Source organism: Hevea brasiliensis, chromosome 15 (genome assembly GCF_030052815.1).
Source record: "Hevea brasiliensis isolate MT/VB/25A 57/8 chromosome 15, ASM3005281v1, whole genome shotgun sequence".
NCBI classification, from domain to species: Eukaryota; Viridiplantae; Streptophyta; class Magnoliopsida; order Malpighiales; family Euphorbiaceae; genus Hevea; species Hevea brasiliensis.
The window spans coordinates 72,672,684-72,694,778 of NC_079507.1; the positions used below are offsets into that span (position 1 = coordinate 72,672,684).

The window sequence follows — 22,095 nt, forward strand, 5'->3', positions numbered from 1 at the left end:
ATCTGTCTCAGCTAAGCGCCTCCCCGGATGAAAGGGCCTCGGCAATTAACGGTCCTTAGGAACAGCAAGTTTCACCTGACATGCCTTCACCAATTGCCCACTGGAATCTCGAATAACCCACCCTGCACCTAACCCATCACAGCCTTGAAAAACTGCCGCATCACTATTACATTTAACACAATTAGCTACTGGTTTGGACCAGGAAGTCATACCCTCCGAATGCACAATCTGACGAGTCTGAGAACACGGCGCAGCTTCCTTAGCCTGAGCATTTTGCCACTTCGAAAGGAAAAGAGACGCCATATTAACCACTTCAGCCACAGGGGTGCGCCTGCCCTCCCGAACAATATCATTTCGATACCTCCAAATTGCCCATAACACCATACAAGCCTTGCAACAATCTTCCAGAGAGAACACGACAGGGCAACCTCTTAACCAGAAATCCTGAGCAACGGGGCATAAGACAAAAACATGGCTAATAGATTCAAACTCACTGCCACACAAAGGACAATCAGGCTCAACAATTTCTCATTACAAAAGCAATTTTGGACAAAAATAAATGGCTTTGTCGAGGCTGGAGTGTACAAAGATTGTAGAGAGACGACTTTTATACAGTGGACTTGATGAGAAATTATAACATATTTTTAATTGGCCTTTCTATCATAATTTTTATTTTTATAAAATAAAATTTACGTTATTAATATTGTTATTATTAAATTAATTGACAAATTTTAGTTTAATAGTTAAAAATTAAAATATAAATTAATAATAAAAAAACATTATTTTCATTACATTAAAAATTAGTATAAATTATTAATGAGATTTTAAATTAATAGTCTTTAAAATTATTAAATTTGAGTTTAAATTAAAATTAATTATAAAAGAAAAATTAGTGTATATATATATATATATATATCTGGGATGGTGACACGAAAGTTGGGGTTGGTGGACCCTTGGTTTTGTGCGACGTAAATTATCAATTCAACATGAGAAAATTTTTGTTCGTAAATTATAAGAAAACCCTTTTCCCCCTCTCTGCTCCGTTGAGTTGAAATTAATGATGAAGATATTTTACCAAAAAAAAATATATAATGATGATGATTAATGTGGTTGAAAACGATGGTGAATTTGAAGACGAGACGCATCACCAGAATTGAATTTTGTCTAGATAATTCAAGTACTTAGTTGAATGTGAAATTCAGAAAATATAAAGGCTTTAAAATGTTAATTACTAATCAATTAGTTTTTAATTTTGTAATAATGGAATGGAATGAACTATAAATATTAATGTAATATTTAATTTATAAAATAAAAAATATAACGATAGAGAAATTTTAAACAACAGTGAACAACGTCTCTTTTTCCATTATATCTATATTATGGATTTTTAAGATATATATTTAAGATTAATATAAGGGAAAATTACCAAAAGAAAAATACATGAATTTGCAAAAAATTAAAAAAAAAAAATATTTGTCAATTAAACCTTGAGTTATTGAGGATTGCACAATTTCACCATGAATTATCGAGATTGCCAATTAAGCCCAAACTATAGAGGATTGTGCAATTTCTTCTTGAACTAAAAAAGTTGCCAATTAAAAATCAGATCTCAATTTTTTTCCCTATCTCCAAAATCAAGAGCTTTCTTCCTCCCTTTCGTTCTTCTGCTATCGTGCATCAACTGCTTTTTCATTCTCCAACCACCATTTATCTTCCTTTCTTTAATTCAAAACTCATAAAAACCCATATAACTCAAACACAAAAGGAAAACGTTGAGCGTATCAGAAGCTCAAACAAGACAGTCACATATAAACTCTCAACGTTAATGCTGGACTACCAAAATTCTAACAAAAAAATATTTACAACCCACTCCAGGGAGAGGAGGGATCCCACACAATATGTAAGGGCAAACAGACAGCCTCCCCCTACTCAGAGGGTAGAGAAAAATTTTCAAAAACACAACAAAAAGAGAGTCTAGAACCCTAGATGAAAAAGGGAGAGAACCCGCAAGAGAGAGAACCCAAGAGTGTCTATTAACTCCTAAAAAAGGAAGAAGTGGAGAAGAGGAACACTCAAGCATTAAAAGGTAAGAAATACAAAAGATGAAATTTAGGGGAAGATAATTTTTAACCATAAGTTGAGTAAGTTATTGAGAAAACCTATGGACTTGGCGACAATATAACAAAATGAACGAAGGATTACCACTAACACATTGAATAGAACGCAAATAGAGCAAAGTAAGGACTTTTGAGTAGGGTGAAGCCATAACAGATTTTTTGAGGGGCCAATTTTCTGTATAAAAATTAATTCAAAAATTGTTTAAACTCATTGTTTATATAATTTGAGGAGACCATATTATATATCCAAAAATTGTTGTGATAGAGTGTAATTAAACTATAATTTTTTTAAAGAACTAATGCTATAAAAATTTATTATATATATGATAAGGAAAAAGCATTTTTAATATTTTGCATCATCTTTAACATAATAAAAAATATAAATTACTTTTAGAGGGATCAATAATTAAGATTTTTTTTTTTTAAGAGGGGGGAAGTGGTGGGGAAGCTACACCTTGTCCCCCTTCCCTTCTCCCCCCCCTCTTTTTTTTTTTTGTTTAGAAAAAAGTGTTTTCATTTCTATAACTATTGATTTGAGCGTTAGAGTAACTATTACAAAATTACTTATCTTAGAGCAACTATCACAAAATCACTTATTTTACATTCTCGTTTGCAGTTTCTTGAATATCAATAAGGATCAAGACCCACGACAGTAACATATATAATAAATTTTCAAAAAAATGACCACATGAAAAATGGGACTTTAGACTCGCGTAACATCCATTATAAAATACTTCATGAACAACCAATCCAAGTATGATCTTTCTGAAACTGTCACGATCCAACCTATGGGCCGGACCGGCACTAAGACCTGGGCCAGCCTAAAGCCCCCGAGGCCCGTAGTAAGCCTAACTATTCACTAACCCAACTCTAAGGCCCATTTGGACCCAATTTCAAGAAATCAACCGGACAGAGTCCGTCCATAAAATGGACCAACCAACGGGGAGTTTTTGACTCACCCGACCTGTAAACACAGTAAATACTCAATTGGGGAGCTCAGCTCACCCTCCACATACTCATATCATCATAAAAACATATGGGAGCTCAGCTCCCTCATCCAGTCCATCAAACATGCATATCATTATACGTTTACAGGTCCAACATGGTAATAATATTACAGACCAAAATCAAATAAATACTTCTAACACATGCGAAAATTCTAGGAGTAAATAGAATTACACAAATATTGATAAACAACCTGCGAAGGAGAAAAGCAGGTTAACTACAATAAAATCCTCCTGTAGCCTGAAAAAATATTGAACATGAGTGAGCATTCGACTCAGAGAGTAAAATATCAATTTTAACCGTAATCTCTATAACTATCTAAAACTAATGCACCCTGTGGAGTGAAATGCAACACCAGCAATAATTTCACATCATAACATCAAAAAGGTAATTTGGAGTACTCACGCACCCAGTAATATCAATCATAATATATATGGGAGCTGATCCTATCTGACTCTCTTAATTCCAATCTGTGCGTGAAGAACTCATTTCGGATTTCCACTTAATAACCAAATCGGGTCCCAAGAACTCAAGCCGTGTCTACCCCGAAGGACCGGGTCCCAGCGAAGATCTCAAGCCGTATCTACCCGTCCTATCCATAGTCCACACCACATCACACGCACGCCAACGCACGCACACTGCTCCAAATTACCACAACAACATACATGGCACTTTCACAGTTATGAATGCAACATCAATCGTGCCTAAAGTTTATCTACATAGATATATGCATATAAGTGATGCATGGACATGCTTGAACATATAATAATAGTGAAATTACAATTAAAATTAATATTTTACTCACAGACTTGACAACGGTCACTGTGGCGGCTGGGCGGAGGAAGAAGGCTGTCCCGGCTCACCTAACAATTACATTACAATTATTTAATATAAATGACTCAATACAAATTAAGAAAAGACCAAATACGTCCTAAGTCGTGCCGAAAATCCGGCAGAGTCTCCCTTATACCTAGGACCTACCCAACCTGCAAAGGGCTCAAAACACACTTCTATATTCGCAACTCATATATCCACAATTCAATCACATCACACAGCCCCTCCTGGGCCCATCAAATCAGTCATCCATCATAATATGTAAAATTTCAATTTAGTCCTTATAATTAATCATTTTTGCAAAAACTACCCAAACAAGCTCTAAAAATTCTAAAACTTTGCCCCGCGGTCCTTGTCAATATTACTAGGCTATTGCAAAAAGAATCATAATTTTCTGAGCTATCGAGAATATTTTATGGATTTTTAATCCTATTTAAGCACTAGAAAATTACAAAAAAGCAAGGTTCGGGTTTACCTTTGCCGATTCCGACTCCGGGGACGAGCTCGGGATGTTTGACAATGGGGGGGTAGCCAAAACCTCTGTCCAATTTGGAGACTTTTCCGGTAACGGATCTGTCTGGCCGGAAATTCACAGACCCGGTCAACTGTCGAATTTCCGCGAATTGAGGATACCTACACGAAGCCCACAACACGGGGGTTAGTACATATATTTTTCAAAATTTTCTAAGCTCATTTAATGCTCGGAAAGATACTGCGAAGTTCCGTGGGACCCACCGAAAAATAGAGTCGAAAAAATTCAAAATTTATATCGCTGCGAAGCTCTCGACGAGTGGAGCGCTCTGGTACTCTCGGTTTTCTCGTGGGATTCACGGTTTGCGAGAAATCTAGCCAGAAAGTCAAAATGGGCTAAAAATTCCCGGGCAAAAATTGGACAAACTGCTAGATGGATTTCGGTGTTCTTGGTGTCTATGGAAAGCTCTCGACGAGTAGATGAGTTTAGACACAAGACTCTGTCCGATTGGTGGCCAGATCGGCTGGATTTCGGCCGGGAAGATGAAGCGGTGCGCTTGCGCGTCACATCACGTCGCCGCGCTGCTTTCGACGTTCAGTCGGCCGGGTGGGTGGGACAGTGGGATGGCGCGCGAGCTAGGGGTGGCAGGGAGGCGGAAGGGCACAAGGAGGAGGAGGAGAGAGAAAAAGAGAGAGAAAGGGAGAGGGGTCGGACGCGCGCGGGGAGGGGGAAGAAAAAGAAGACGACCGGTCCGATCTGGTCCGGTTCGATTCAGGATACAAAATTTTTGAATTTTTACTCTGCCTCGGGACCGAAAACGAGGTCCAAAAATTCTGAAAAAATTTCAGAAAACTCAGAAAAATTCGTAGACTCCAAATATATTTTTAGTTTTGCTACGTGGTCTTTAAATAAATTTTTAAAAATCATCAAAGTTTATATTTTCAGAAAATCGAACCCAATTTTTAAAATCCAAAAATATCAAATAATTTCTTAAAATTTAATTAAAATTAAAATTTCAATAATACTCATAAAATAATAAAATTTAAAATTTTGGGGTGTTACAGAAACCCTAGCAAAAAATCTACTAATTACTCTTCGTATTTCTCTCTTAATATTTCTAATTTGACCATCAGAGAATGCATGCTAGGCATCCTTTTGATTCATTATTCATCGCCTCTTGTGGTTGCAATTCCCATTAGCGCAGTGTTGTTTGTAGTTAAGTTAGAAGGACATATCATTTGTCAATAGCTATATTGCTTATGAGCAGAAAATGGGTACTTGCTAGCCTGTTTAGTTGGTTTTCTTGCCACTTTATTTATTAACTAAAACAACCACTTTTGTAACACCCCTGCTCCAACCACTAGAGGAATTGTCCGCTTTGGCCCACTCCATCTTGAGCCTCACGGTTTTGTCCCATAGGTGGAATGGAGAACTTCCTAGGAGGTCACCCATCTTAGGATTTCTCTTAAGCGAGCACACTTAACCCCAGAGTTCTTCTAACTCTCCGGGCCATTCCACTAAAAGGCGCCTCGAGTGATTAATTTTTCCCATTTCAATGTATGATTCGGTTCATTCTTACCCCCCATTTGGTCAAGGTCTCAAGCGAGGCTCCGCCTCTAGTCACAAATTATTTTCTCTTGCAACACAGAATGTTACATTCAAGGTCTGCGGTTAACAATTGATATTATTGATTTAACTTAATCTTATGAAAAGAGACCTATTACCAAGTTTGGAATGAGTATGTTCACACTTCAAACCAAAATAATATTTAGTCTTTACAGCTAATGTAAGAATTGAACTGAGATACGTTCAACACCAAAAATCTACTATCAAGCCACTACTATCAGTGGTAAATGGCGACTTTAATTAACCTGTCTATATTAAATATGAGAGTTGTAACACCCTTCACCCATCTACAGTGTAGCCGAGCAAGGCGTGCTACATTCAATGTCGGAGCACCCTGTACTGTCTTGTCGTGTACAATATTAATTTAATTATATTATCTTACATATAATTTTTTTTATTTTATTTCATTTTTATGGAGATCTAGACAGAGTCTCCCCTGTTTTATTAGTGCATGGCAGGTTTTCTTATTTACCTGTTAAAATCAATTATATCCATTTCATGACATCGTTTCTCATATCAATTATTCATATACCATATCATACAATTACTCATAAAATTTTCAAGAAAACAAACTTTCATTTCATTCACATAATATTACATACAATAATATACAATTATATACAATCCAAAATTTAATTACATGTCTCAAAATAATTTACAACGTTTATTTATGTACAATGATCAAAATGCAAAATCTAAATTTACATAAGCCCTACCAAAACGGACTACTGAGGTGACACTGACACTGTAGCAGGTCTGATCAAATTAACTGGCCTGGACTCAGGTACCCTATGTCTATACGATTCCAAGTTCATGTCAGTAGTTTTGATTCCCATTTTAGGGTTCTCACACTAGGAATGTCAGAATGACCTGATTCTTAAACCATTAGAAATGTTAGATATAGGAGCACATTTTTCATGAAGAACATAAAACCCAGATCTGTCTCTAACTAAGTCAAATTGTTAGTACAAGTTAAATCAACAAAACTGTCCAGGACCAATCTGCCTAGAATTTGTTGGACTTAGGCTCACCCGATCAGTTTTGGCAAAAATGACATAACTTGGTCAAAAAAATTACAAAAGCAATGAAACTAGTGCCAAAAGTTTTATAAGACATAGCTCTACAATATTGATGTTTTGACCAGAATCCATAACTTAAGGAAACTAAGTCAATTTGTTAGAACAATTTAGTACACCAAATCCTGGAATTTGCCATAACTATCACCTGACCCCATAACATAATTTATATCATAACTTTCACTAAGACTTCCCAAATGGGATGAGTCAAACTGTTCTGGAAACCTAATAGATAGGGCTTCAACTTTGATTTAGAAACTATTCTCAAACTTGAACATTTACTGTTCAGTTGGTCATTTTTCCAGGTCCAGATTAGGGTTACCCGAATTCAAGTCAATTTTAGGCCAGGTTAGGGATAGTTTTTGGGTATAGTTTCTTCATAAAAAATGGAGTATTTTGGATCTAGTTTCACCTTTAATTGGCCTCATACCAATTGGAGCTATGGTCATTATGGTCAAACCCTAATTCAAGATTTCAATCTCAAGTATACTAATGAAAATTAACTCCAATTACATTCAATTCCATTCATCAATATCACTAATCAAGCTTAGGTAAGTCAAAATTATCAAAATCTAAAGTTCTTTAAGCTACCAAAATTTAGTGACCCCCGTATGTTCAAATTTTCTTTTAATTTCTTACAATTTCAGCTTATCTCAAGTCATGCTCAATGATTAAAGAAGGAGAAGTAGGGAAAAATGTACTAACCTCTTTGTAGTTCAATTCTTGACTTGTATAAACTTTAGATTTTCCTCACTTTTTGAGAATCAAAACCTTCCTCTTGATGTGAGAGGATGAATTTTAGTAGAGGGATATTAGGATTTTATGGTGGAATTTAAGGAGAAATTTAAGTTCAATTTAAACAACAATGGAGGAAGAAAATTTTTGGAGGTGTGCCGGCCATGGGAAATAGAAATGGGGAAGATGACAATTTTTTAATTAATTGGTCTGATTTTATATATCCCTTATCCCTTAATACAACTTGTTAATTTCCCATTGGTTGAATGATTTTAAATGATGTCATTATGACATCATATATATCAATAATCTTATTTCTTTTCTTTTCTTTTCTCATTTTTCCATTGTATTTTTTATAATTTAATTTATTTTAATATATTTTAATCTCTCTAATTTTAATTGACACTTAGGTCAAAATTCAACTCGGGGGTTGAAATGATCAAAATGCCCTTTGTTATGCTCATTGGGTTATTTTTGGTCTGTACCGATTAATAAATTTTTTTGAATTTTCTTTGGTATTTCTAATGTCATTTATGCCAAAATTATTTCCTAGGGTTCCTCATGGGTCTGGGGTCAGTAACTGTCTTCGCAATCGCTTCTCAGTACGGTCATCCATCGCTGTGATCTTGGCTCGTCTAACCGAGTTGCACTTTGTTTGTTTTATTTTTCTTTGATTTTTCTTAGTCTTTATTCAATCAATTTATGCCTCCTCACTCTAGTTTGAGTATAGTTCCAAAAATCCTAACTGTCTGAACAAACATTAGTCGTCAGAATAGTATAATGCACGGACTACCTAAAGTGAGGGCGTTACAAGAGTAATAACTACAAGAAATTTAAAATAGCTACGAAAATTACCGATCAAATATACTTTTTTCGTCCACAAATACTAGCGTAGGTAATTTTTACTGACAAAAAAAATATTGTCATTAAATTTACTGATGAATTATTTTGTAAGTAAATTTAAATTTTTTTGTAAGTAATTTCGTAGAAGATTTTACTCTTATAAATTACTAACTATTTACTGACAAAATTTTTCATTGGTAATTACCGATGAAAAAAATTTTTGTAGCTAATTTTTATTTAATATTTTTTAATTTAGTCTTTACTTTTAAATTTAATTTAATTTTTTAGTTTAATTTTTAATTTAAATAAACTTTTAAATTTAATTTAATTTTAAATTTTCAAATTAATTTTTTAACTTTTTTTTTAAATCAAATATTAAATATTTTAATTTAAATGCAAAATTAATTTATAATTTTTTAAGATTTAATTGACTTAAAAAAAAGTTATTAGTGGGGCCCAAAGTAGGCCTCACACATGTGGCTATGCCACAATTGCTCTTTGTTGGTGAGTGATTTTCCTTTTATAGACAAACTTACTGCCCTCCAATCTATTCACAAATGATGTGGAAATTTCACATTTTTTATGATTTACCAACGAATTACCGAACAAAAAATTTTTATAGGTATTTTTTTAAAATTTTGTTTTCTGTTTTCTCCTTAATATTACTTACGAAAAGCGTTTCATTGGTAATTATTGATGAAAAAAATTTGTAGGTATTTTTTTAAAAATTTTCTTCTCTATTTTCTCCTTAATATTACCTACGAAAAGCATTTCGTTAGTAATTACCGACGAAAAATTTTTGTAGGTAAAATTTTTTGAGCTTTTTAAAATTTTTCTTCTCTATTTTCTGCTTAATATTACCTACGAAAAATATTTCGTTAGTAATTACCGACGAAAAAGTTTTGTAGGTAAAATATTTTGAGTTTTTTAGAATTTTTCTTTTCTATTATCTCCTTAATATTACCTACGAAAAATATTTTGTTGGTAATTACTGACGAAAAAATTTTTGTAGGTAAAATTTTTTAAGCTTTTTAGAAATTTTCTTCTCTATTTTCTTCTTAATATTACCTACAAAAAACTTTTCGTTATTAATTACTGACGAAAAAGTTTTCGTCAGTAAAATTTTTTTAGTTTTTTAGAATTTTTCTTCTCTATTTTTTTTCTAAATATTATCTATGAAAAACTTTTCGTGGGTAATTATCTGTAACACCCCAAATTTTTATATTTATTATTTTGTGGGTAAATATTGATATTTTATTTTAATTAAATTTTTTGAAATTATTTGAGATTTTTCGAGTTTTAGAAATCGGGTTCAATTTTCAAAAAATATAAAACTTTGATATTTTTTTAAAAATTAATTTAAAGACCACGTGGCAAAACTAAAAGTATATTTAGAGTCTACGAATTTTTCTGAGTTTTCTAAAATTTTTTCGAAATTTTTTGGCCTCATTTTCGGTCCCAAGGTAGAGTAAAAATTCAAAATTTTGAATCCTGAATCGAACTGGCCGAATCGAACTAGACCGGAATGGACTGATCGAATCGGACCAGCCTCCCTCCTTCTTTTCTTCTCTTCCCCGCGCTTCCCGACCCTCCTTCCTTTCTCTCCCATTTTCTCTCTCCTCCCTCCTCCCTAGGCCACGCCGCCGCCGCCACCCAGCCTTCCCCACCTCGCTGGCGCATCGCCCCAGCGCATCCCCACGACCGGCCGATGCTCCAGGAGGCCAGAAAATGTGCGCGAAGACCCACCTGCGCACGCACTCTTTCAGCTTCCCGGCCGAAATTCGGCTGATCCGGCCACCGATTGGGCCGAGTCTAGTGTCAAACACCATCTACATCTCGAGAGCTTTCCATAGACACCAAGAACACCAAAATCCATCGAATAGTTTGCCCAATTTTTGTCCTGAAAGTTTTAGCCCATTTCGACTTTTGGGCTAGATTTCTCATAAACCGTGAACCCCACGAGAAAACTGAGAGTACCAGAGCGCTCCACTCGTCGAGAACTTCGCGATAATATAAATTTCAAAATTTTTCGACACAGTTTTTCGGTGGGTCCCATGAAACTTTGTAGTATTTTTTCGAGCATTAAATGAGCTTAGAAAATTTCGTAAAAATTATATACTAACCCCTGTGATGTGGGCTTCGTGTAGGTACCTTCAAATCACGAAAATTCTACAGTGGCCCGGATCTGTGAATTTCCGGCAGACAGACAGGCTACCAAAAAAATCTTGGAATTGGATCGAGATTTTAGCTACTCCACCGTTGTCAGACGTCCTGAGAGCATTTCCGGAGTCAGAATCGGCATAAGTAAACCCGAACCTTGCTTTTTCTTGATTTTCTAATGCTTGAATTGGATTAAAAATTCATAAAATATTCGTGGAAGCTCAGAAAATTATAATTCTTTTTGCAATAGCTTAGTAATATTGCTAAGGACCGCAGGGCAAAGTTTTAAAATTTTTAGAACTCATTTGGATAGTTTTTGCCAGAGAGTTAAATTATGAGGACTAAACTGTAATTTTACATATTATGATTGATGATTGTTTGGATGGGCCCAGGAGGGGCTGTGTGATGTGATTGAGTTATGGGTTTAGGGTTTGTGGATATAAAAGTGTGTTTTAAGCCCTTTTGCAGGTTGGGTAGATCCTAGGTATAGAGGAGACTCTACTGGATTTTCGGCACGACTTAGAACGTATTTGGTCTTTTCTTAGTTTGTATCAAGTCAATTGTATTAAATAATTGTAATAAAATTATCAGGTGAGCCGGGACAGCCTTTCTCCTCCGCCTAGCCGCCACAGTGACTTCGGTTGAGTTTGTAAGTAAAATATTAATTTTAATTGAAATTTCGATATTATTATATGTTTAAGCATGCCGATTCATCACTTATATATATATATATCTATATAGTTAAACTCTAGGCACGTTTTATGTTGCATTGACAACTGTTAAAGTGTCATGGATGTTGTTGTGGTAATTTGGAGCAGTGTGCATGAGTTGACGTGCTTGTGGTGTGGTGTTGGCTATGGACAGGACGGGTAGATACGGCTTGAGATCTTCGCTGGGACCCGGTCCTTCAGGGTAGACACAGCTTGAGTTCTTCGCTGGAACCCCAATTTGGTTTATTGAGCGAAAGTCTGAGCTTGAGTTCTTCGCTGGCACAGTTTTGATTAAGAGGGTTGTATAGGGGATCAGCTCCCATATATGTATTGTTTGACATTATTGGGTGTGTAAGTGCTCCAAATTACCTTTTTGCTCTGATGATGTGAAAATATTGACGATGTTGCATTTCACTCTACAGGGTGCATTAGCTTTAGATAGCTATAAAGATTATGGTTAAAATTGATATTTTACTCTCTGAATTGAACGCTCACTCCTGTTCATTATTTTTCCAGGCTACAGGAGGATATTTATTGTGGTTAACCTGCTTTTCTTCTTCGCAGGTCGTTTATTAATATTTGTATAATTCTATTAACTCCTAGAATTTCTGCATGTGTTAAAAAATATTTATCTAACTCCGCCTAAGTAGTTTGCGCTTAGCCGGTCCCAAGCCCGGATAAAGGAGGAGGGTTGCGGTAGGTGACAACCAGCGTAAAAATTTGGTCACACCTTATGATATGGATTCAAATGATATAAACGTTGGGGCGTCCTCTACTAATGACACGCTACATCGGAGCCAGGGTGTAGTAAGAAATATGCAAGGGTATAGGGCGTTCACTGAAAGAGACGCGCCATGCCGGCGCTCGAGTGTGGTGTTAAGTGAGCAAGGGTTCCCACATCATGGACGGGTGTGGGTAAAGAAGTTAGTCCATAGGACAGATGGTAGAACAGATAGTACAGAACACAAGATAGACATAGAAAACAATATAAGATATCATAGAAAGAGACCAATTAGGAAGGAGCAGGTTAGGAGGAGGATCGGGGTTGGTACTTGGAATGTTGGATCACTTACGGGAAAATTAATGGAGCTTGTGGATACTTTGGAAAGGAGAATGGTGAATATTGCTTGCATTCAGGAGACTAAATAGGTAGGACAAAAAAGTAAGGAAGTGGGTAATTCAGGGTATAAACTGTGGTTTACTGGAAAGGAGAGAAATAAGAACGGAATGGGCATAATCATAGACAAGTTATTGAAAGACGTAGTAATAGCTGTAAAAAGAGTAGGAGATAGAATTATACTAGTAAAGCTAGTACTAGAAGGAGAAACAATAAATATAGTTAGTGCTTATGCCCCACAAATAGGACTAGACAGTGAGAGTAAACAAAGGTTTTGGGAAGATATGGATGATTTAATACAAAGCATACCGAATGAAGAGAATGTTTTCATTGGTGGAGATTTGAATGGACATGTAGGAAGTGATAGACAAGGTTATGAGAATGTTCATAGAGGTTTTGGTTTTGGAAGTCGAAATGAGGAGGGAAAAAGCATCCTGGATTTTGCTATGGCATACGACCTAATGCTAGCAAATACCTACTTTATAAAAAGAGAGTCACATTTAGTGACTTTCAAAAGTGGGCAACATAGAAGCCAAATCGACTTCCTCTTAACCAGGAAGACAAATAGAGCTTTATGCAAGGATTGCAAGGTCATTCCAGGAGAGGCTTTAACAAGTCAACATCTTTTGGTGGTCTTGGATGTTAAGTTTAGGAACAATTCAAGTAAGGTCAGAAGAAATAGTGTAGCTTGATCAAAGTGGTGGGAGTTCAAAGGAGTAAAGCAAGTGAAGTTCAAAAATGAGCTTCTCGAGTCCGAAGTATGGAAGCTGGATATGGAGGCCAATGATATGTGGATACAGATGACATCAAATATTAGAGAAGTAGCTAGAAAAGTACTTGGAGAGTCTAAAGGACATGGACCACCCTCAAAAGAGAGATGGTGGTGGAATGAGGAAGTACAAAAGGCAGTGAAGAGAAAAAGGGAATAGTATAAGAAATTACCTAAATGTGATAATAATGAGGCATATGAACAGTACAAGATAGCAAAGAAAGAGGCAAAATATGCAGTTAGTCAAGCAAGAGCACAGGCCTTTAAAAAGTTATATGAGAAACTTGGAACTAAAGAAGGGGAGAAAGATATTTATAGATTAGCAAGGAGGAGAGAAAGGAAATGTCAAGATCTCAATCAAGTTAGGTGCATTAAGGATAAAGAAGGAAAATTGTTAGTGAAAGATGAGGACATTAAAGAAAGATGGAGAAATTATTTTAATGATCTATTTAATAATAGTCAAAATGGTAATAGCGTGAATATAAATTATAGAATAATAGAAAAGAATGTGAATTATACTAGAAGGATTAGATCTTTAGAAGTAAAGGAAGCACTTAAGAGAATGAAAGTGGGTAAAGCCTGTGGACCCGATGAAATACCAATTGAAGTATGGAAGTGTTTGGGAGATATGAGAGTGGCATAGTTAACTAAATTATTTAATAAAATTCTAAACTCAAAGAAAATGCCTGATGAATGGAGGAGAAGTATGTTAGTATATATTTTTAAAAATAAGGGAAACATACAGAGTTGCTCAAACTATAGGGGAATTAAACTCATGAGCCATACTATGAAGTTGTGGGAGAGAGTTATGGAGCATCGACTATATCATGATACTTCTATCTCTCTCAATCAATTTGGTTTCATGCCCAGTCGTTCAACTATGGAAGCGATTTTTCTCATTAAAAGCTTGATGGAGAAATATAGAGATGTGAAGAAAGATCTGCACATGATTTTTATTGATTTGGAGAAGGCTTATGATAGTGTTCCAAGAGATGTCTTATGGAATATATTAGAACAAAAGAGAGTATCTATTAGGTACATACAAGTGTTAAAAGATATGTATGAAGGAGAAACTACTATTGTGCGCACGGTGGGAGGGGACACATGAGATTTTCCGATCTCAATTGGATTACACCAAGGATCAGCCATAAGCCCTTACCTTTTTACATTAGTTTTAGATGAATTGACGAAACATATACAAGAGAGTATTCCTTGGTGCATGATGTTTGCGGATGATATTGTTCTGATAGATGAGACACGAGAAGGAGTTAATAGAAAGTTAGAGCTTTGGAGAAGTGCTCTAGAGTCAAAGGGTTTTAAGTTAAGTAAAACAAAGACAGAATACATACATTGCAAGTTCAGTGAAGGCCAAACTGGTGATAGGAAAGGAGTTAATTTGAATGGAGTGGTACTGTCCCAAAGTAATCACTTTAAATATCTAGGCTCAGTCCTTCAAGTAGATGGGGGATGTGAGGAAGATGTTAGTCATAGGATTAAAGCTGGATGGTTGAAGTGGAGACGTGTCACGGGAGTTTTATGTGATCGTAAGATTCCTAATAAGTTGAAAGGAAAATTTTACCGTATAGCCATACGACCGGCTATGTTATATGGTAGTGAGTGTTGGGCACTGAAAGAGTCGTGTACATCTAAGATAAGAGTTGTAGAGATGAGAATGTTAAGATGGATGAGTGGCCATACTAGACTAGATAAAGTCCGTAATGAGAGTATTAGAGAAAAGGTAGGAGTGGTGCCAATTGAAGATAAGTTGAGAGAAGGGAGATTGAGGTGGTTTGGTCATGTGAAGCGTAGAAATACGGAGGCTCCAGTTAGACAAATAGAGCACATTAGGTTAGAGGATAGAAAGAAAAAAAGGGGTAGACCTAAATTAACTTGGAAGAGAGTAGTACAACATGACCTAGAAGCATTACACATTTTTGAGGATTTAACCCAAAATCATTTAGAGTGGAGAAAGCGAATCCATATAGCCGACCCCAAATTTTTGAGATAAAGGCTTAGTTGAGTTGAGTTGAGTTGAGTTAGAAATATTTATTTGATTTGGGTTTATAATATAATTACCATGTTGGACCTGTAAACTTATTATATGCATGTATGTTGGACTGGATGAGGGAGTTGAGCTCCCATTTATTTTTATGTTATTATGAGTATGTGGAGGGTGAGCTGAGCTCCCCAATTGATTATATATTATGTTTACAAGTCGGGTGAGTAAAAAACTCTCCGTTAAAAGATCTATTTTATGGCCGGACTCTATCCGGTTGAATTCTTAAAATTGGGCCTTATAGTTGGGTTGAGGAATAGTTAGGCTTACTATGGGCCTCCGGGACTTTAGGCTGGCCCAGGTCCTAATGCCGGTCCGGCCCATAGGTTGGGTTGTGACAAATGTGGTATCAGAGCTTAGGCTCCAGATTCATAGGGAATAATTTCTAAAGTGTTGGGAAGAGTCTAACAGGAGTCACATGCGAAATATAGGGTCCACATTCATCTTGCATTGTCATCTTTGCTTCTAGTTTATGCTTTATATAATTGTGTGAAATATGAGTTTATAGAGCTATGTAATATGTTGTTTTTAATTTTTTTGGGCTAATGCTGCTGAATTTCAGGAAAATGCGTAGAAGCAGGAGAGCTACCACTGCACCAGAACCAGATATGCCTGACGAGGTGTCAGCACATGATGAGGCACCTGCCCCGAGGAGTTGGGGTAGGAGGCCTAGAGCTGCTCAAGTAGAGGAGCAGCCACCACCAGTTCAGGATTAGTCTTTTGTGGCTCCGGGTCCCATGGACTCAATGGCAGCTACTCTAGCTAGTTTGCAGAGAACCATCAATATGATGGCACAGTATATGGTCCACCCTCCTCAACAGCAACAGTCCACCGCACCAAGAGGGGAATTGTACAAATAAATAATAAATTTCAATAAGTTGGTACCTGGTACTTATGATGTGTCAGATGATGCCTATCGATTTTTGGATTCCTGCAGACAGGCAGGAATAGAGTTGCAGTTGACTGATAGGAGACTTATAGAATGTGTGCAGCATGTCATGGGGTTTATGCCTAGACAATGGATGAATGACTACATATTACCTCGGATGGAGGGTTTGTCATAGACCCAGTTTGTGGAACTGTTTATCAACCGGTTTATACCAGAAAGTTTCAGAGATCAAAAGCAGTGGGCCTTTGAGGCCTTAAGACAGAATGAAAGGTCTGTAGATGAATATACTACAGAATTTCTGGAATTGAGTAGATATGCCCCTGCAGCAGTAGCTATAGAAACTATGAAGGTGAAGAGGTTCCTAAAGGGGCTGGACAGGAGGTATGCAAACCTGGCCATGATGTCTGATCAGTCTTTTGATGTGGTAGTTGATCGAGCCTGACAGATTGAGATTAGCTACACCGGAGATGACAGTGGAATAGCAAAGAAAAATAGAGCAGAGGGTTCTTCAGGTGTTCACCACATGGGTGCTCCGGATAGCGGAGGCCAAAGTAATTACAGAGGGGAATAAGAGGAGTGGCTTTAGACACAAATCTCGAGGATTCGCACCAGTGCGGATCCATGAGAGTCGCGATTCAGATCTGGCGATTGGTTTCAGTTCAGATCCTTCTTAGCACCTTGCGCACAGTGTGGAAGAGGACATTCAGGAAAAGGGTCTGATGGGTACAAGAGTATGTTTTAGCTGTAGCCAACCAGGTCACTTTCCTAGGGAATGCCCCGTGTTCAGCGAGCCACAGATGGGGTCACAGGGTTCTGTTGCAAATGTTCCTCATCAGTTGTATCCTGGTGCTTCCAGCATGGCAGGCAATCAGTTCAGTGGCCAACAGAGCCGAGGACAAGGGGGACGTGGATTTAGAGGCAGATCAAGAGGTAAAAGTCAATATCAGGGTTCTGCAACGTAGGATAGGGGTCAAGCTTGGGTTTTCACCCTGACCCACCAGTATGCTCAGGCTTCCAATGCAGTTGTGGCAAGTATTCTTCTAGTCTGTTCCTATGAGGCTCGTGTTTTAATAGATCTGGGTGCTACGCACTCATTTGTTTCCCTAGTGTTTGCCATGAGATTGGATAGAAACCCTATAACTTTAAAATGTCATTTGTCTGTAGCTACCCCGCTCAGTGACAACATAGATGTAGATATGGTTTTTCCTGATAGCCCAGTAGTAGTGGATGGAAAGATCCTCCCAGTAGATTTAGTTCATCTACCAGTAATGGATTTCAATGTAATTTTAGAAATGAATTGGTTGGTAACTCATTATGCCACTTTAGACTGCAGGAACAAAAAGGTGTATTTCCACATACCTGGTGTGGAAGAGTTTAGCTTTGATGGTGACAGGAGCGTGGCTCCATATAATTTAGTGTCAGCAATTAGTGCTAGAAAAATGTTGAGGAGTGGATGCCAAGGGTATTTGGCATTGGTGAGAGATAAATCTATAAAAGGTGTCAACATAGAAAATGTTCCTGTTGTCAGAGAATTCATGGATGTCTTCCCTGAGGAGCTTCCAGGGTTGCCACCAGGAAGGGAAATAGAGTTTTGCATTAATGTTATGTTGGGTACAAACCCCATATCAATACCGCCTTACAGAATGGCACCAGCAGAATTGAAAGAGTTAAAGGAGCAACTACAGGAGCTTTTGGATAAGGGTTTCATACGTCCAAGCACTTCACCTTATGGTGCTCCTGTTCTATTTGTAAAAAAGAAAGATGGGTCATTGAGGTTGTGCATTGACTATAGACAGCTGAATAAGGTGACTATGAAGAACAAGTATCCACTTCTTCGGATCGATGATCTGTTTGATCAGCTCCAAGGGGCTAGATTCTTTTCCAAGATAGACTTACGATCAGGCTACCACCAGTTGAGAATCAGGAATGAGGATGTTTCCAAAATAGCATTCAGGACAAGATATGGTCATTATGAGTTCTTGGTGATGTCTTTTGGACTCACTAATGCACCAGTAGCCTTCATAGACTTGATGAACAGGGTGTTCAAGCCATTCCTGGACCTTTTTGTCATCGTATTCATAGATGACATTTTGGTATACTCTCGGACCGAGGAAGAACACGTATGGCACTTGAGGATGGTGTTGTAGACTTTGAGGGAGCACCAGCTATATGCCAAATTTTCAAAATGTGAATTTTGCCTAAAAAGTATCTCATTCTTGGGACACGTGGTTTCTAGTGAAGGCATTCAAGTAGATCCCAAGAAAATTGAGGCTGTAACTAATTAGCTTAGGCCTACAACAGTCACTGAGGTGCGAAGTTTTCTGGGCCTAGCTGGCTACTATAGGCATTTTGTGCAGGATTTTTCCAGGATAGCAGCTCCCCTAACTAAGTTAACTCGGAAGAGTGTTCCATTCATTTGGACAGATGATTGTGAGGAGAGTTTCCAGAAGCTTAAAGAGTGTCTAACCACCGCCCCTTTGTTGACACTATCGATGAGTGGTGAAGGATATGCAGTGTACTGTGATGCCTCCAGCATTGGCTTAGGGTATGTTTTGATGTAGAATGGAAAAGTTGTGGCTTATGCTTCAAGGTAGCTGAAGAGGCATGAGCAGAACTACCCCACCTATGATTTGGAAATGGCGGCTGTAGTCTTTGCACTAAAGATTTGGAGACATTACCTGTATGGTGAAGTGTGCGAGATATACACCGATCACAAGAGTTTGAAGTACATCTTCCAATAGAAGGATTTAAATTTGAGATAGAGGAGATGGATGGAGCTTCTGAAGGACTATAATTGTACCATCCAGTACTACCCTGGGAAGGCCAATGTAGTAGCAGATGCTTTGAGCAAAAAATCTTCTGGCAGCTTGGCGCACATATCAGCGGAGAAGAGACCGTTGATTCAGGAAGTACATGAGTTGATGGATCAAGGTCTGATCTTAGATCTTTCAGATGAGGGGGTATTGTTGGCTCATTTTTCAGTGAGACTAGACCTGCGAGACAGAGTTAGAGTTTCCTAGCGCAGAGACCAACAATTGATGAAGATCATAGAAAGAGTACAGCAGGGTGAAGGTGGTGAGTTTGGATTTGCCAATGATGGCGCCCTTATGCAAGGTTCCAGGATATGTATGCCCGACGTGGACAATCTCAGAAATGGAATCATGCGAGAGGCACACTATACATTGTACAATGTCCACCCAGGCTCCACCAAGATGTACCATGATGTGAAAGATAGCTATTGGTGGAATGGCATGAAGAGAGACATAGCAGACTTCGTGTCCAAGTGCTTGACTTATCAGAAGGTGAAGTTTGAACACCAGAGGCCGTCAGGGAAGCTGCAAGAGCTTCCTATCCTAGAATGGAAGTGGGAAATGATTACTATGGATTTTGTAACTGGGTTGCCTCATACCACGCGAGGATATGATTCGATATGAGTAATTGTAGACCGCCTAACTAAATCAGCTCATTTCTTGCCTATGAAGATCACATATTCTGTTGCACAGTACGCCTAACTCTATATTCGAGAAATTGTCAGATTGCATGGAGTTCCTGCTTCCATAATATCTGATAGAGGGCCCCAGTTCACTTCTCAGTTTTGGAGAAAGTTGCAGGAGGTACTTGGCATGCAGTTAAACTTTAGTACCTCTTTCCACCCTCAGACAGACGGACAATCCGAAAGGACAATCCAAATACTGGAAGACATGCTTAACATGAGTGTTTTGGATTTTGGAGGTCAATGGGATGATCAGCTACCTTTGGTGGAGTTTGCCTACAACAACAGTTATCACTCCAGCATAGGGATGGCACTCTATGAGGCATTGTATGGCAGAAAGTGTAGGTCTCCTCTGTGTTGGACAGAGATAGGAGAAGTGAAGGTACATGATGTAGACCTAGTGCAGTACACTTCAGAGATAGTTCCTTTAATAAGGGAACGATTGAAAATAGCATTTAGTAGGCAGAAGAGTTATGCAGACCCTAGACGGAGGAATGTAGAGTTTGCAGTAGGCGACTACGTATTCCTGAAGATTTCTCCTATGAAGGGAGTCATAAGATTTGGAAAGAAGGGCAAGTTGGCACCTCGATATATTGGACCTTTTGAGGTTACTGACAGAGTTGGAGCAGTTGCCTATTGGTTAGAGTTACCACCCAACCTTTCTCACGTTCATCCTGTATTTCACATCTCCATGCTCAGGAAATACATACCTGATCCTTCTCATGTGCTACAGCCGGATGTAATAGAGTTGAAAGAAAACTTGACGTTTGAGGAGCAACCTGTAGCCATAGTGGACTACCAAGTGAGGTAGCTAAGATCAAAACAGATCCCTATGGTTAAGGTTTTGTGGAGGAATCAGTCAGTGGAAGAGTGCACTTGGGAGTCAGAGCGGGACATGCGTAGCAAGTACCCTTATCTATTCAATGTGTAATTCTATGCTTTATTCTGCCTTGTATAAAATTCGATGACGAATTTTCTGTAGGGGGGGGGGGAAGAATGTAACAACCCAAATTTTTAAATTTATTATTTTATGGGGAACTATTGATATTTTATTTTAATTAAAATTTGGGAAATTATTTGAGATTTTTCGGGTTTTAGAAATTGGGTTCAATTTTTCGAAAATATAAAACTTTGATGATTTTTTTAAAAATTAATTTAAAGACCACGTGGCAAAACTAAAAATATATTTGGAGTCTACGAATTTTTTTGAGTTTTCTAGAATTTTTTCGAAATTTTTGAGCCTCATTTTCGGTCCCAAGGTATAGTAAAATTCAAAATTTTGAATCCTGAATCAAACCGGACCGGTCGAATCGGACCGGCCTCCATCCTTCTTTTCTTCTCTTCCTCGCGCATCCCGACCCTCCTTCCTTTCTCTCCCATTTTCTCTCTCTTCCCTCCTCCCCAGGCCGCGCCGCTGCCACTAAGCCTTCCCCACCTCGCCGGCGCACCGCCCCAGCGCCTTCCCATGGCCGGCCGATGCTCAAGGCCGCCAGAAAACACTCGCGAAGACCCACCTGCTCGCGCGCAATTTTGGCTTCCCTGCCGTGGATGTCAGACGTCCTAAGAGCGTTTCCGGAGTCGGAATCGGCATAGGTAAACCCGAACCTTGCTTTTTCGTGATTTTCTAGTGCTTGAATTGGATTAAAAATTCATAAAATATTTGTGGTAGCTCAGAAAATTATGATTCTTTTTGCAATAGCTTAGTAATATTGCTAAGGATCGCGGGGCAAAGTTTTAGAATTTTTAGAACTCATTTGGGTAGTTTTTGCAAGAGGGTTAAATTGTGAGGACTAAACTGTAATTTTACATATTGTGATTGATGACTGTTTGGATAGGCCCAGGAGGGGCTGTGTGATGTGATTGAGTTGTGGATGTATGGTTTATGGATATAAAAGTGTGTTTTAAGCCCTTTTGCAGGTTGGGTAGGTCCTAGGTATAGGGGAGACTCTACCGGATTTTCGGCATGACTTAGGACGTATTTGGTCTTTTCTTAGTTTGTATTGAGTCAATTGTATTAAATAATTGTAATAAAATTATCAGGTGAGTCGGGATAGCCTTCCTCCTCCGCCCAGCAGCTACAGTGACTTCGGTTGAGTCTGTGAGTAAAATATTAATTTTAATTATAATTTCGATATTATTATATGTTCAAGCATGCTCATGCATCACTTATATGTATATATCTATGTAGTTAAA

The 22,095-nt window shown here is 37.7% G+C and overlaps 1 protein-coding gene across 1 annotated transcript; it reads right to left on the bottom strand.

The window, feature by feature from the left end:
- Positions 1-45: 45 nt before the first annotated feature.
- Positions 46-21,493, bottom strand: LOC110632743 (uncharacterized). The gene is made up of 2 exons (XM_058137200.1): positions 21,417-21,493; positions 46-493 (listed from the first exon to the last, which is right to left on the bottom strand). The coding sequence occupies exons 1-2, from the start codon at positions 21,491-21,493 to the stop codon at positions 46-48; spliced, it is 525 nt and encodes a 174-aa protein (XP_057993183.1).
- Positions 21,494-22,095: the final 602 nt, after the last annotated feature.